This window comes from Rhinopithecus bieti, unplaced genomic scaffold (genome assembly GCF_001698545.2).
Source record: "Rhinopithecus bieti isolate Rb0 unplaced genomic scaffold, ASM169854v2 scaffold_4908, whole genome shotgun sequence".
Taxonomy (NCBI): Eukaryota; Metazoa; Chordata; class Mammalia; order Primates; family Cercopithecidae; genus Rhinopithecus; species Rhinopithecus bieti.
In genome coordinates, this window is record NW_016804541.1 from 1,384,170 (window position 1) to 1,402,011 (window position 17,842).

The 17,842-nt window shown below is 33.6% G+C and overlaps 1 protein-coding gene across 1 annotated transcript in view; it reads left to right on the forward strand.

The window, feature by feature from the left end:
- The window catches only part of VPS13C (vacuolar protein sorting 13 homolog C), a 194,867-nt gene that overhangs the window by 92,728 nt on the left and 84,297 nt on the right, over window positions 1-17,842 (forward strand). Inside the window, 10 exon segments of the mRNA XM_017869045.1 lie at window positions 866-1,013; window positions 1,738-1,846; window positions 6,027-6,163; window positions 8,067-8,223; window positions 9,011-9,090; window positions 9,613-9,672; window positions 10,401-10,563; window positions 12,725-12,841; window positions 13,939-14,042; window positions 14,470-14,637. Coding sequence (XP_017724534.1) covers window positions 866-1,013; window positions 1,738-1,846; window positions 6,027-6,163; window positions 8,067-8,223; window positions 9,011-9,090; window positions 9,613-9,672; window positions 10,401-10,563; window positions 12,725-12,841; window positions 13,939-14,042; window positions 14,470-14,637 — 1,243 coding nt within the window.

Consider the following 17,842-nt stretch of genomic DNA (forward strand, 5'->3'; position numbering starts at 1 on the left):
TTATTTTGAGGTACGTTCCATCAATACCGAATTTATTGAGCGTTTTTAGCATGAAGGGCTGTTGAATTTTGTCAAAAGCCTTTTCTGCATCTATTGAGATAATCATGTGGTTCTTGACTTTGGTTCTGTTTATATGCTGGATTACGTTTATTGATTTGCGAATGTTGAACCAGCCTTGCATCCCAGGGATGAAGCCCTCTTGATCATGGTGGATAAGCTTTTTAGAACTTAAAGTATAATAAAAAATAATAATAATAATAATTAAAAAAAATGTTCAGTTAAACAGTTAGATCAGCCGTCTGTATTATTGAATGCCTTTAGATGACTGATTTTATTATTCATATAAAAGCATGTTAATAGATGCCATAAAAAAAATTATTTTCTACCCCATCCATGAAGATTTAATTATGTAGAATAAGAAATTAATGACTATAAGGCAAGTCTAGAAAATAATCCTAGAGAAAAGCTTTATGAAATGCCTTAGAAAATGCTCACTTCTCCTCTTGTTCACTTTGCCATCGTTTTCTTCAGTCTCTGCACCAACATACCTATTAATCCTTGAACAACTGTATATGATGATCTTCTGTTTTCTTCAACAGTGTGGATTGCTCTTAAAATTTATTCAATTTTCACCTATCTACTGTTTAAAGAAAAAAGTTTTCTTAATGAGTCATTGTATATCACCTTTTAATTTGTCCCTTCTAGTGGGTTATAGATTAATTATAGATTCAGTTTTGAAAATACTTAAGCCACGCTGTTTCAAATCAGTATTTAGAGCAGCAAATAACTACCTGACTTTGCTTTTTTTAATATGTTGCATTTATACCCTATATCTATGCATATGTAACATTTCTATTTTTCATAGGACGGTGATCCAGCCAGGCACCTACCATCCTGATATTCAGCTGTTGCACCCAATTAACTTGGAATTTCTTGTAAATCGGAATCTAGCTGCATCTTGGTACCACAAGGTGCCTGTTGTGGAAATTAAAGGACATCTTGATTCAATGAATGTAAGTATATGAGTGACAAAAAAGACTTCATTGTTGAAATTTTAAACTCCAAAGACTTTTAAAGTAGAAATCCAAATGAAATGAAGACTTTTTTTGCTGACTAGTATAAGAAAAATTTCAGTGAGACTTTGTCCAACAAGATCATTATTATTTTCAGTAGAATTTAATCTTTAGTTAAGATTTCTTAACTTTAAAATTTGCTATACATACCTATTGGTAGGGATCTGTATATAAATTATGTATTAGCATATTATACTGTCTCATATATTATATATGTACTTTTTTATTTTTAGGGATATCTAAGTACACCTAAGATAATTATAGCATTGAGGGAAATATTTTCTTTTATATTTAAGACAACCTTTTATTTCATTGGAATTGTTATTGTTTAAAAAGTAGAATTATACATTTTCTGAAGTTGTCACTTTTAAAAAAAGATCAGATTTCTTTGATCATATTTAACTTTCAGTAAACATCAGTCAAGTCATTGGAGCTAATACTGACTGATGAATTACATTGGTTTTCTGTAAACATCTTATTGTCTTTGAATATAAAAATTTTAACATGAAATAAGTAGACAGTACTTGAGTGGATTGTGATTGTACGTAACTTTTCAGTATTAGGATTATTCTGTCCCTGGTGTTGCAACTGGAAATTTATTTTCTGTATGAAAATTGTTTCATTTTAAAATGTAATATAGTTTTTTAAACATAATATTTTACAGGTTAGTCTAAATCAAGAAGATCTTAATCTCCTATTTAGGATACTAGCAGAAAATCTCGGTGAGGGTACTGAAGACTTGGATAAAGTGAAACCAAGAGTACAAGAGACAGGTAAGAGGCTAACAGTAAGTGGCATAATACATATGTGTCTATTTATTTATGGTTTAGTAGGCAATCAGAAAATAAAAAGTAAACAAATATATGTTTACAAATTGCAGTTTATATTATCAAGAGAACAAACAAGATGCTATTGAATGAAATCATAGTTGGAGATGATTGACTCTCTCTTTTTTTTTTTTTTTTTTTGAGACGGAGTCTCGCTCTGTCGCCCAGGCTGGAGTGCAGTGACCGGATCTTGGCTCACTGCAAGCTCCGCCTCCTGGGTTTATGCTAAGTTGTCAGTTATAGTTTCAGGCTTTTTTGTAAGTTGTGTGAATTGAGAGGAGGCCATAAAGAAGGACTTCAAATCAGTGGTAGATTCTTGAAGTAATCATTGAAATTGCATGTATAGAAGAAAGCATTTTGAGTTGGCAGTAGGTTATGGTAGCATAGTGTATCTGATTTTTCAATAAGGCTTGGTAGTAAAATATCTGCAAGAATTGAAATGGTTGATAAATTTTCACTTTCCAAAGATACTGAAGAGATTATACAGCAGTAAAAATGAAAAGAGAATTCAAATTATTAGTTACCATGGCCCTTTTGACTAAAGGAAAAGTAACAGCCTTATTTTTTAAGGTAATATATATGTATATGTGTGTGTGTGTATGTATATATATAATGTATGTATAAACACGTAAATATATAATCTTTAGTTTTTTTCAAACAAATGGTAGCATCCTGTATGTGTACATGCATGTGTGTGTTTGTTCACTTTGCTGTTTTTTAAAAAATATTAACAGTGTGTCTTGGTGTCTATTCCATATCTGTAGATATGTATAGATCTGCCTCTTTCTTTGTAATGACTGCCTGGTATTAAATTCTGTTGAAACACATAATTTATTTAGCAAGTTCCTAGTGATAGTCATTTTTGGTTGTTTTTAAACTTTCATTATTACCATGTTGCATTGAATATCCGCATACATATACTTTTACAAGTATATATATATCTATAGGATAACACCAGTTAAAAGATATGTAAAATTATTAATTTAATATAAATTTAATTGACAATTAGGTCAGCAAATAATTTCTGTAGACTAATTTAAGATTTTGACAGATCTTGCTGATTGGCCTCCATAGAACTTTACTGACTTTGCATTCCCACCAGGTTGTTTTTCTATACCTTTCTAACACAGTATATTACCAGATTAAAATTTTTTGTTCATATGCTAAGTGAAAACTGGTATCCCACTGTATTTTTCATTATTAAAAAACTATTTTACTATATTTTAATACATACAGTGAAGTATACAAATATTCAGTGTATAATACACCATGATCAAGATATAGTACATTTTCAGCACCCCAGAAGGCCTCCCTCTTGCCCTTTCTCAGTCACTGCCAAACACTGTGCCTGCAAATCCACCCAGAGGTAACTACCATTTTAACTTGTAATAGATAGATTAGTTTTGCCTCTTCTTGAATTTCATATAAATGGAATCATACAGAATTTACTCTTCGATGTTTGGCTTCTTTTACTCCGCATTTTGTTGGTGAGATTCATCCATGTTGTTGTGCATAGGAGTAGTTTGTTCTTTTTATTTTTGTGCACTATTCAGTTATATGAATGTATCAAAATTTATTTTTTTCATTCTATCTTTCATGGACATTCTGGTTGTTTCCAGTGTTTAGCTATCATGAATGAAATTGTTATGAATTTTATTGTGTGTCTTTGACATAATTATATAAATTTTTTTTTGGATATATAGGTAGGAGTAGAATTACTGTGTCATATGTGAGATTTACATTTAGCTTCAGTAACTTGTGCCAGATTATACCAAGAAGTTTTCCAACTGGTTGTACTAGTTTACTTTCCTAGCAGCAATGTATGAGAGTTCCAGTTGTTTCACATTCTCCCTAGTACTTGGCATTGCCGATCTTTTTAAATTTAGCATTCTGATAGATATTCAGTGGTGTCTCACTATGGTTTTTATTTGCTTTTTGATTACTAGTGAAGTTGATCACCTTTTCATATGGTTATTGGCCATATGAAATAACTTTTTTGTGATGTAACCATTCTATCCTATTGACAACTATTTTTATTGAGATGTTTGCCTTTTTTCTTATTGATATGTAGTTTTTAAATTCTGAATATGAGCCCTTTGTTGGTTATGTGTGTTATATGCATATATGTATAGAAATATCTTTTCCCTATCTGTGGTTTGCCTTTCACTCTCTTTTTTTCCCAACTTTTATTTTAGGTTCAGGGGGTACATGTCCAGGTTTGTTACATGGGTAAATTGCGTGTCACTGAGATTTCATCTAAAATGATCCCATTACCCAGGTAGTGAGCATAGTACCTGATAGGTAGTTTTTCAGCCTTCCCCCTGTCCCACCCTCCCCCCCAGTAGTCCCTAGTGTCTGTTGGATTCCCATCTTTATGTCCATGTGTACTTAATGTTTAGCTCCCACTTACAAGTGAGAACATGTGGTATTTGGTTTTCTGTTGCTGGGTTAATTCACTTAGGATGATGGCCTCCAGCTCCATCCATGTTGCTGAAAAGGACATGATTTCATTATTTTCTGTGGCTGCATAGCATGCCATGGTGTATATGTACCACATTTTCATTATTCAGCCCCCACCGTCAGTGGGCATCTAGGTTGATTCCATGTCTTTGCTATTGTGAATAGTGCAGTGATGAATAGGTGAGGGCATGTGGTCTTTTGGTAGAATGATGTGTTTTCTTTGGTTATGTACCCTGTAATGGGAGTGCTGGGTCAAAGGTAATTCTGTTTTAAATTCTCTGAGAAATCTCCAAACTGCTTTTTATAGTGGCTAAACTAATGTACATTTCTACCTACAGTGTATAAGTATTCCCTTTCTTCTACAACCTGGCCACCATCTGTTATTTTTTGACTTTCCAGTAGATATTCTGACTGGTGGCCTTTTACTCTTTTAATGGGTCTTTTAATGAATAGAGTTTGTTAATTTCAATCAACTTAAATTTACTAGTTTTTTAAATGATCAGTATTTTTTATTTTCCATTTGAAAAATCTTTGCCTATTCAGGGAATTGTTTTGTAAAAGTAAAAATATTTGCTGGAATCAATTCCCCTGGTTCACATTATGTTTGGAACAGTGCTGGAGTAAGATGATAGTTAGGAAACCTTGCCCTATGCAATGCTTTGTCAAAGGTAATGATTAACAATAGCGGCTTTCAGTATGGAATTCTGGTATAGCTTACACTACGTGGTTCCTGTGTGGTGTATTAGTGGTCAAGATAATGTCAACCCTAATAATAGTAATAACTAATTTAATGATACTGAGGGACAGTGGAGAGTGAAGACTGTAAAATCAGACTGATGAATTTGGGCTCTGCCATTTGTGCGACACTGAGCACAAATGTCTGAACCTCAGTTTGCCCATTTCTGAAATAAAGACAATAAAGTTCTTACCTCAAAACGATGTCATAAGAATTAAATAGAACAGTCTATATACAGACCTTAGAACAGTGTCTGCCACACAGATGAGCACTTAGCAAGTGATAGCTGTTATTATTTTTTATATTACAGCTTAAAAAGCAATTTTATTTCATTTCAGGGTGTGCGAATTTCAGAAACACAGCATCATAATTATATAGCTTTACTTTTGTTTGTTAGTATGGCATGAGAGACCCTGACCTCCCACTCCCTTTTTTCTTTTCTAGTCTTACCTCTTGTTGCCTCCCTTATGATTTAACCATATCAGACTCCATTCTGTTTGCAAGACCTATCATGTGTTATCATTCCCTGGTTTTGCTCCTTTCTGGTAATGTCTCCACTATGTGAGGAGGTCCTTTGCTCTGCTTGAATAATACCTCCTCTAATAGAACCTTTCTTGACTTCTGTATAACAATGTCACACTTTGTTCTGTGCTTTCAGTGCATTTTATATAGAGTCTATTAACATTTGTTCATTTAATGTGACTGGGTGTGGCCTGCTTGTTTGTTTGTATTTTAAATGTATCTTTGTTTGTGTTTTAAATGTATCTGTCTCTTCCACTAAACCAGGAGTTTTCCAAGGGCTAGGGCTGTTACTAATTTGTGGAGTTTCATTGCCTCTACCAGGTCCAGAATACTCATATAAGTCCACAATAAGTACTTGTGGAAGAAATTTGTGAATAAAAGTGAATGAATTTCTTTTAAACATTTCAGGTGAAATTAAAGAGCCCCTTGAAATCTCTATATCACAACAAGATATACATGATTCAAACAATACTTCAGCAGCTGGAGTGGAAGAAATTAGATCTGTAGACATCATTAATATGCTGCTGAATTTTGAAATTAAAGAGGTGTGTAATTCTCATCTGTTTTTGTAAAGTGCGGTGAATAAGTAATGGATATTGGAATTACCTCTACTAAACTTGTAAATAATTGACACTGATGAAAAAAATCTGTGTGGGCTGTTCACATGTAGCAGTGATGTTTTAAAAATTGAAAGTTTGTTAAGGATTTGGGAGTTATAATATTTCATAGAGAAAATGACAGCATGTTCTGTAACATGCTTTTTAATGCTTTTAGGACAGTAGGAATGTCATTTGCTTTGGATGTCATATAAGAAAGGCAGGAAAGGGCAGTAGTGTCAGATAAATTCTTTTCAAATGTTAGAAACCCTTGATAGAATAAAACACAATATGCCTGCATTTTAAAAAATGTTACATTCCTAATACGTTTGCCATCTGCATATTCTTGAGGAAAGATGGAATACATTTTCTTCTTTATTCACACATCCAACAAATACTTATTATATGTGCCCAGTGATAAGGGTAGAGGTAAAAGGCTTACAGTCTGAACTCATGCAGGAAAACTATTAAAATTTTTGTAATTATTTCACGAAATCTCTGCTGAGGATACTATTGGAGCTTGGGGTGCTGATGGTAGGGAGTAGTCATTTAAGCAGACTGAGAGGGTCAGAAGAGATTTTCTGGAGGAGGACACATTTGAATCAAGTTTTTAAAGAGAAATAGGAAATTATCTGAGAAAAGGGATCAGGAAAGGGTCTGGGGCAAGGCGGAAAGAGGAACAGGCATAAAAGTGTGAGTATGTGAGAAAGCATAGTGGATACAGGGACTTGCAAGGACTTCCTCTAAAATCTGTTTTATCATTAAATAGTTATATAGAGGTTATGTTTTTTCTCTGAGCTAAAAATAATAAACTTTTAAATAGGCTGGTTGCAATAGCTTATGCCTATAATCTCAGCACTTTGGGAGGCCAAGACTGGAGGATCACTTGAGTTCAGGTATTTGAGACCAGCCTGGGCAACATAACGAGACCCCATCTCTGCAAAAAAAAAAAATGTTTTTTTAATTAGTCAGTTGTGGTGGCATGTGCCTTTAGTCCTGGCTACTTGGGAGGCAGGAGGATCACTTGAGCCGAGGAGGTCAAGACTGCAGTGAGCTCTGATTGCGCTACTGCACTCCAGCCTGGGTGACAGAACAAGACCCTGTCTCTAGCAATCAGTCAATAAACAAACAAACAAACAGACTTTTAAAGGAATAGGCTCTATTTTTAAGAATCTGAAATACATGCTTTGAAGCCAATTTCTTTATGTTAAACTTGGATGTTTTTCTGGTTAATATCAGAGTTACTGAAGGTTTTTAAGCCTTGGTAGTTGAAACATTGATAGATGAATCATTCTATTTGCAGATATACTTAACACACACACGCATATATAAAACCCATAAGACCTTTTACATATTATTTATGATATATATTATGATTGTTCTCTTCCCTTAGAACAATGATTGGGTTGAAGGGGAACAGTTTGCATTGCTCCGCATGGATAATTTGGCATTGTTTGAAACCCATTTTCTGTTGCCATTATCTGAGGGGAGAATACTAATGACAATTGATAGGTAGAGGCCAGGGATGCTGCCTCATATCCTACAGTGCATAAGACAGTTCCCACTACAAAGAATTACCAGCTCAAAATGTTAATAGTGCCGAAGTTGAGAAAGCTCGCCTTAGGAATGATGTAAAAATTGGCTGTTGGTCTCACAGACTTTCAGATGAAAGGCTGTCTATCAGACTAGGACTTCTGGGAATTAGGCCAAACTGCAGGCACAAATAAAAGTAAACATCTTAACGTTGTGTGAATTTCTTGCTTATATCACTCTGGATACTTACTAAATTCTTGATTTACCTTCATTGTGTATTAATGAAATAGTTGGTGGTAATACTGGTACCTTCTTTTAGGTTGTGGTTACTTTGATGAAAAAATCAGAAAAGAAGGGAAGGCCTTTACATGAGCTAAATGTCCTGCAACTTGGAATGGAAGCTAGAGTTAAAACCTATGACATGACTGCTAAAGCTTATCTAAAAAAAATTAGTATGCAGTGCTTTGATTTCACTGGTAAGTGTGAAATATAGTCTGTGTAAATTATTCATTAGGCAGATGATCCCTACCTTTTTATCAACATTAAACATATTGATTTGTGTACAGTTGTGTTAATTTCCTAGTACATTAACTCAACTTTTCAACAACAGTCCCTGGGTACAGTTCTAGGGGACCCATTTTGAAAAGTTGGGTTAATTTACTAGAAAATATGATGTATTATTTGATTTTTAAATTATGTGAGTTTTAACATTTCATTTTAATTATGTTAATATATATTTGTGAAAAATGAAAATCAAATACAAAAGTATATAGATGAAAAAATTAATATCATCTGTAGTCTCATGTCCTTCCCTCAGAATAAATACTATCGTTAGTGGGTATCCTTGACCTTAAGTTCCTGCGATAAGCTAACTTTTAAAGTTCTGTTAGTGCTTAAAGTTTATAAGAACTCTATGGGATATCTTTAAGTAAAGTAAACTTGTATTGAGAATAATCCCTACTTTATGTATTTTATAAGTTCTTTAATATACCATGATTTGTTTAGATGACAGTAATACAGTAGTACCATATGTTATACCAAGTGTAATTGGTGAGTACTAGTATTTTTGTTCTATGGAATTTGTTTCTTTTTTTTCAAAGCCAGGTTTGTTGAGGTAAGATTTATACACAATGTACTTCACTCTTTTTAGTGTACAGTCCTGAGTTTTGACAAATGTACATTTGTGTACATTTGGCTGGTCCTGTCTTAAAACGTGTGAAATGGTTAACTTGATGGATCAACCTTGTCTTTTTTCTGTTTTAGATTCTAAAGGAGAACCTCTTCACATTATTAACTCTTCTAATGTGACTGATGAACCCCTTCTGAAAATGTTACTGACAAAGGTACCTAGTTTCATTACTAGGATTCTTTAATATTTGAATATATAAAGTTATATATATTACCCTTGTATTTAATATTCCAATTTTCTCTCCCAACATTTTTCTATCTAAATTGATTGGTGTGGTGAATTTTGCAAGCATCTGAAAATCCTGGATACTTTCATTAACCTGTGATGTTGAATAAATGGTAATAATGTAAAGTTCCACTGTAATCCAAAGCAAAGTGGGTTATAATCTAGCACTTTTCCTACTTTTGGATTAGTGTACCTAATCTAGATATACTAGCATTTCCTCCACAGTAGGATAAGGAATTAGAGTTTTTGCTTGTATGGAATGTAAGGAATGCTTATGTGGTCAGTTTGGTTTTTTTTTTTTTTTTTTTTTTTTGAATGGCCTTCTTTGCTTTTAAGAAATATCTTTTTACTCTTTTAATAGCATACTTAGAAAAGTAAAGAATATGTATATTTTCAGTGTATGAATTTTTAGTGTTTGAAACTCAGTGGTGTAATTCTCCACTATTTGTAGGCAGACAGTGATGGACCAGAATTTAAAACTATTCATGACAGTACCAAACAGACACTGAAGGTAAATCTTTTATAATTTACTATAAGGCTGGGTTGTGTTGATTACATTTATCTTCATAGCCATTTTCAACTGTGAGATTGTTAAGTTCTAAAATGAGAATAACAGTGGCAATAATAATATTCCTAATTTATGGATAAAGTGAAGTATAGATAATAAAATTGGAATAAAGTTCTTACAAAAAGTTGATTTATGTTCTGAAAAGATTGTTTCCCAGTTTTGACTTAGATTTCTTGACAAGTATGTGAATAATACACTCCAAGGGAATTTTGTTACTGATTTTAGTCGGCTGTGGTTTTTTGGCCTAGCGTTGATGGAAGCATTAAACATTTGAATTATGTATTGGCGTTAGGAATAGAATAAGATTAAGGGAAGCATAAAGCATAGCCTGGTACAGACATTGCTCACAGTCCATTTGAACATGCATAGTCAGCTTGGAACTGCCTGAAATGTGGTTTAAAGCCTGATAATATTTCCTGTATCTTTACTTAAAACTCTTCCAGTTCTTTTGAGTTAAAATTGTGGTTGCACTTGGGAGTGAGCAGAGAGTTGATTTACTATCTGGCGAGGATTAACATTTTGATAGTGAGTTAATAATGAGTTCTTAAAAAAATAAAAATTTTAAAAAGGCCCTTAATTGAGCTATTCTTGTGCTACTTATATCTGTTGAACCCTGATGTAAAAATGTTGCTGCATCTGAAATCTGCCTCTCCAATTGTTCATTATCTTAGGTTTCATTTTCATCCTTAGACTTAGTACTTCATTTGGAAGCTTTACTTTCCTTCATGGATTTTTTATCATCTGCTGCTCCGTTCTCTGAACCTTCCTCTTCTGAGAAGGAATCCGAGCTGAAACCGCTTGTGGGGGAGTCCAGAAGTATCGCTGTCAAAGCTGGTAATAATTTTTGAATCACGATCTAATACTTTGAACTTCAATAATCATGTAACAACTTGTTTTTTCTAATTAAGATCAGTATTTAGCATGTTGACATTGCTGCTCTGATAGATTAGGTTAGTTTCAAGAGAAAGAAAATGTTATCTGTATGGGATTATAGAGCAGTTTAGTGAGGAATTTTAAATAGATGTTGTTTAATATTATGTATTTATATTTCAATTCACTGTCTAGCTTTTACATAAAATAGAAATTGTATGTACTTTATATTGATGTGTCTTTGTAGTCTTCAGTTCAATGAAAATGAGAAAAAAAGAAGTTCAGTTATGGATTCAGTCATACAAGGTAACAAAGGCCCATTTCAGTTAGTCAGGTAGACTACCTGGTGCTCAGCAATTTTAAGTGCTCGGTGGGACACTGCAGGGAAGGAGCTCCTGGAATAGACACACTCACATTGGTTTCTAACCAAAACTATATTTAGATCACACAGATATGGGCACCAGGTCCTCAGGCATATGACTTATGTTATGAAATGTTAGATACATATCCTGAGTGAATAAATAACATTTGCTTATTTTTAAGCCAAATATCATTTTAATTATTTTTCTTTCATGTTATATAATGTCAATATTTAACATCCAGTAATTCAATTTTCAGACCATTATGAGTTTGAGTTTTAACTATATTACTGGCATGTTTGTTGTAAAACTGTCAGTACTGTTAGATCAGATACAAGGATCTGATTTTTTTTTTTTTTTTTTTTCTGAGACGGAGTTTCACTTTTGTTGCTCAGGCTGGGTGCAATGATGCGATCTCGGCTCACTGCAACCTCTGCTTCCCAGGTTCAAGCGATTCTCTTGCCTCAGTCTCCCAAGTAGCTGGGATTACAGTTGCTCACCACCATACCTGGCTGATTTTTTGTATTTTTAGTAGAGATGGGGTTTCACCATGTTGGTCAGCCTGGTCATGAACTCCTGACCTCAGGCGCTTCACCTGCCTTGGCCTCCCAAAGTGCTGGGGTTACAGGTGTGAGCCACCATGCCCGGCCGGATCTGATTTTTTTAAACCATGGAACAGAGCAACAATTTCCTTATAAACTAGAGTAAAAGAGCTTTACCCTCTTTGCCTTTAATGTACTTGTCACATTAACAGCCTCAGAAATATCCTTGGAAATTCCTCTACTTTATATTATATATACATACAAAACATATACAACACAGTTAAATAAATGAAAAAGAAATATTTGAACTCACAATAAACTAGAAACACTATTAACCCAAAGAAAGTCTTCCAGTTTTGCTATATTGTTGGTCTTTGTGGTTTGATTATGCTACGTCAAATATTAAAGAAAACAACATTATGCTACATTAAATATTAAAAAAAAAAAAACCTCTCATACTGGTGATTAAGGACAGATACTCTCCAAGCTTTTGCAATTTCAATCAGAAGGCTCTATTTCCTTCAAGCGAGACGGATTTTTAGGAAAATGTATCCTAAATTTATCAGTCAGGATCTGGACTAAAGTGGATATAGGGAGCTAGTTTGATTGTGATTCTTATGCACACATACACCGGCATGCACATACATTATAAAATTTTTTTTTGTATTTTTAAAGTTTGGCCCTTTATGTTCATTTCTCATAGAATTTATTTTAGGATTCTTGATGGAGCAACAGGGTATAATCTGGAGAAATTTATTCTGTAGTTAATAACATGTAAGTGCCATAGTAAATAATATGTATTTTATTAACTGTGTATCACTATTGCAGTTTATCATGAATTATTCTTCCTTAATCTAATATATGATGTGAAAAGGAGTTTACAATCAAAACTTTAGACCAAGAGAATTCTAGAATTCTAATATAGAATGTTTTCTTTATTCCCAGAAAAAAAAGTTAAAGTTTCCATCTAGTAAATTGTACTTTCAAGGTGCTGTTAATATTTAGTTGCCTTTATTCTTAATTTGAAGGGGAACGTGCTGATTTTTGTATGATGGAATTTGATAATTAATCCAAAATTTATGTTAATTACATATTATCCTAATGGAGGGCGTTTTGGTTCCTCAGAGTGCATTGGGTACTTTTATTTTGATGGATTTGAAGTTATTGTATGTGTTGTATTATCTTTGCCCTTTGCTAATCAGAAGGTTTCCATTATTTTTTTAGTATCCAGCAACATTTCCCAAAAGGATGTGTTTGATTTAAAGGTCACAGCTGAATTAAATGCATTTAATGTCCTTGTCTGTGATCAGAAGTGTAACATTGCAGAGATTAAAATACATGGTAAGTAGTTATTTCTTGTTGTAGATATTTCTGTTTCTTTACATAACTAGGAAAAATGAGCTTGTCCCTGGTAGATTTCTCATGAGTATTCTTTTGGTTTACTTATATTGAAGACTTGGCAAACTTTTCAGAGATGTGCTTTAAAATGTTACAAGTAAATTTATTATGATTCATTGCTGACTTGAGAGATTCCTTATGCATTTTGCGTTATCTACATTTTTATGCAATTGTAGAAATCATTATGCCTTTAGAAACTGAGAATGACAAATTTTTTTTTGGAGGGAAATCTTAGAAGACTGTTTTCTAATACAGTTTATTATAGAAATAAGAGTATTCATTAAATACTGTTCATTTATTTTTAGTTATTGGAGTAACAGTTTTTTTTTGTTTTTTTTTTTTTTTGAGGTGGAGTCTTGCACTGTTGCCCAGGCTGCAGTGCAGTGGCATGATCTTGGCTCACTGCAAGCTCCGCCTCCTGGGTTCACACCATTCTCCTGCCTCAGCCTCCTGAGTAGCTGGGACTACAGGCACCTGCCACCACATCCAGCTAATGTTTTGTATTTTTAGTAGAGATGGGGTTTCACCATGTTAGCCAGGATGCTCTCGATCTCCTGACCTCGTGATCTGCCTGCCTCGGCCTCCCCAAGTGCTGGGATTACAGATGTGAGCCACTGTTCCCAGCCCAGTTTTTAATAATACAGTAAATGTTTGTAAGATCACTGTTTTAACAAATATTATCTTACTAAATGACCACTGCTGATCTTGCCAATGCAGAGGATATTTAAGTTTGGAGAAATGTGATTAATTTTCTAAATTAATCTAAATTTCTTTGAAACTTGGTGGTTTTTTTTTTTTTTTTTTTTTTGGTTTTAAAATTTCCACAACTTTTTTGGAGGAGATGCCTGTATCCCTTAAAGTTATTATTTAAAGGTATTATTCTTAGGTATCTCATACATGAAAGTTGATGCCATTAATATGTTTAATAATGAGTAATTTTTATTCACTTTGTATCTTGTCAGTATATTACTGACCTTAAAAACCGCTGACTTAGTCATGTGGATTGGGTGAAAAGTTTATAAATGTTATGTTTCCTATAGGAATGGATGCCTCTGTTTCTGTGAAGCCTAAGCAGACCGATGTGTTTGCCAGACTTAAAGATATTATAGTTACGAATGTAGATTTGCAGTCCATTCACAAAAAGGTGATTAAAAAATAGATTCTTATATTGGAATTTATTTTGTTCTTTGGATTTGAGATGCAATTATTTATTTGCACAGTATACATTTATTGTCTGTCATGTACCAGGCACTTTATTAGGAATTGGAGATGAAAATGGTAATAGTCTGCTTTCACATTGTGTATAGACTAGGCCTCTTGATACCCAGTGATTTGTAAAAGTTATTTCTGAACAGTTAAGTGATTGATATTTTTACTGATAAAATTTTTTTATAGAAATACAAGAAGTTATTGTCATGTAAAATGTTTGCAGCTAATAATTTTTAAGATTGAATTCATATGCTACTGCTTCATATATCAAAGATTCTCTAATAAGAGAACTTATTTATAATACATTGATAAGGGCTATACAGCTCTTTTAATATAATAACCAGTTAATCTAATATTTTTAGGCTGTCTCTATTTTGGGAGATGAAGTCTTTAGGTTCCAACTGACTCTTTATCCAGATGCCACAGAAGGAGAGGCCTATGCTGATATGTCCAAAGTAGATGGCAAACTTAGTTTCAAAGTGGGTTGTATTCAGATTGTTTATGTTCATAAATTCTTCATGTCTCTTTTGGTAAGTTTTTTTAAACATATTTATTTCTCACTGAGGCCTAAATATCTTTGCTTATACAACTGAACCTAGATAGTAAAAATCTTCACTGATAGGGCTGTAAGATGAGCACCTGAGTGCTGAACAGAATGTTATAGTTAAAGAAATCCTTTTCATGATGTTAACCAAATGAATTTTTAAAATTATTGTTTTGAAGATATAGACTATAATTCTAGAACATTTCTATAGGTATACATTTTAAATGTACATTTTATGTTTTAATTTAGGGCTTTCCACTGTAACTTGTTTAATGAAATATATTTAAGATTACTTAGTTAAAACAATTTTTTGAGGAAGTTCTTCAGGCATATGGAGGACTCATATTGGAACTTACAGCTTTTGGTTATGATTGTGATCAACAGCGTCATGAAATGCTTTTCTTTTTATTATTTATTTTCATGTACCTGTCATGGTGTATTAGTCCATTTTCACACTGCTATAAAGAACTGCCTGAGACTGGGTAATTCATAAAGAAAAGAGGTTTAGTGCACTCATCATTCCACATTGCTGCGTAGGCCTCAGGAAACTTAACAACCATGGTGGAAGGGGAAGCAGGCACTTCTTACATGGCAGTAGACAAGAACAAGCTTAGGGTGAAGAGCCTCTTATAAAACCATCAGATCTTGTGAGAATTCACTCTCACGAGAATAGCATTGGGGGAAACCACCCCTGTGATCCAGTCACCTCCTACCAGTTCCCTTCCTTGACACCTGGGGATTACAATTCGAGATGAGATTTGGGTGGGAACACAGAGCCAAACCATATCACATGGGCTGAAGGATTTAAATCTGCCTATTCTTCTTAGTGGGACTGCCAATCAGAACTTTTTAAAATCATAATTTTTTTTTTTTAAAAAGATAATTTCAGCTTTTTTGGACTTCAATTGTTAATTTCAGTTGATAATTTCAACTGTTTAATTTCAGTTGATAATCCAACTATTTTAGATTCAGGGCATACATGGACAGGCTTGTTACATGAGTATATTGCGTGATGCTGAGGTTTGGAGGTATGATTCATCTCATCACCCAAGTACTGAGAATAGTTTTTCAAACTTTTTCTCCCTTCCTCCCTCTCTGTAGTAGTGCCCAGTGTCTGTTGTTCCCATTGTTATGTCTGTAAAATACCCAGTGGTTAGCTCCCACTTATAAGCAAAAGTATGTAGTATTTGGTTTTCTGTTTCTGCATTAATTTGCTTAGGATAATGACCTCCAGCTGCATTCATGTTGCTGCAAAGGACATGATTCTATTCTTTTTTATGGCTGTGTAGCATTCCATGGGGTATATATGCCATGTTTCCTTTATCTAGTCCATTGTTGATGGGCACCTAGGTAGGTTCCACGTCTTTGCTGTTGTGAATTGTGCTCTGATGAACACGTGAGTGCATGTGTCTTTTTGGTAGAATCATTTATTTTCTTTTGGATATATACCCAGTAATGAGATTGCTGGGTCAAATGGTAGTTTTGTTTTGAATTCTTTGAGAAATCTCTAAATTGCTTTCTACAGTGACTGAAATAATTTAGATTTCCACAAGTAGTTATATAAATGTTCTCTTTTCTCTGCAGTCTCCCTAGCATCTGTTATTTATTGACTTTTTAATAACAACCATTCTGACCGGTATGAAATGGTATCTCATAATGGTTTTGATTTGCGTTTCTCTAATTATTAGTGATGTGGAACATTTTTTCATGTATTTGTTGGCTCCTTGTATGTCTTCTTTTGAGAAGTGTCTGTTCATGTCTTTTGCCCAGTTTTAAATGGGATTTGTTTTTCGCTTGTTCACTTGTTCACACTATTTTTTATAGATTCTGGATGTTAGACCTTTGTCAGATGCATAATTTGCGAATATTTTTTCTATTTTGTAGGTTGTCTGTTTACTCCATTGAAAGTTTCTTTTGTAGTGCAGAAGCGCTTTAATTAGGTCCCACTTGTCAATTTTTATTTTTGTTGCAGTTGCTTTTAAGGACTTAGTCATAAATTCTTTCCCAAAGCTGATGTTTAGAATGGTGTATCCTAGGTTTTCTTGAAAGATTCTTATAGTTTGAGGTCTTACACTTATGTATTTAATCCATCTTGAGTTAATTTTTGAAATGGTGAAAGGTAGGGGTCCTTTCACCATAGAATAAAAGGTTGTTTCATTCTTTTGCATATGGCTAGCCAGCTGTCTCAGCACCATTTACTGAATAGGGAATCCTTTCCCCATTGCCTATTTTTGTTGACTTTGTCAAAGAACAGGTGGCTATAGGTGTACAGCTGTATTTCTGGGTCCTTGATTCTGTTCCCTTGGTCTGTTTGTCTGTTTTTGTACCAGTACCACGCTGTTTGGGTTACTGTAGCTTTATAGTATAGTATAAAGTCAGGTAATGTGATGTCTCAGCTTTGTTCTTTTTGCTTGGAATTGCTTTGGTTTTTTGGGTTCTTTTTTGGTTCCATATGAATTTCAGAATAGTATTTTCTAGTTCTGTGAAAAATAACACTGGTCGTTTGATAGGAATAACATTGACTCTGTAGATTGCTTTGAGAAGTATAGCCATTTTAACAATATTGATTCTTCTAATCCATGAACATGGAATGTTTTTCCGTTTGTCTGTATCATCTGTGATTTCTTTCAGCAGTGTTTTCTAGTTCTCTTTGTAGAGATCTTTCACCTCCTTGGTTAGATGTATTTCTAGGTACTTTGTTTTTTTGATGGCTATTGTAAATAGGATTGTGTTCTTCATTTGGCTCTCAGCTTGGATGTTATTGGTATATAGAAATGCTGCTGATTTTTGTACATTGATTTTGTATTCTGAAACTTTACCAAAGTTGTATGTCAGTTCCAGGAGCCTTTTGGTGGAGTCCATAGGGTTTCCCATGTGCAGAATCTCATGATTTCTTAAAAGCATGAATTTCTACTTAAACCATCATGCTTACTTTTCTAGAGAGTAATTAATTTGGAGGTGGGTGCCAGGGAGATTAGGTTTCTTTTGTAATATTAATGGATGTACACCAAGAATATCACTTCTAAGAATGATCTTATCCTCATTGGGAAATATTTTTCTGTTTTTAGTTGAAATTGAGATGAAATACATCTTATTATAAATAAATTTTGACTCTTACTAATGATTACAGGATTGTAGGCAATTAACTGTCTTTCCTCATGCATGAGTACATTTAAAAAAAAAAAAAAAAA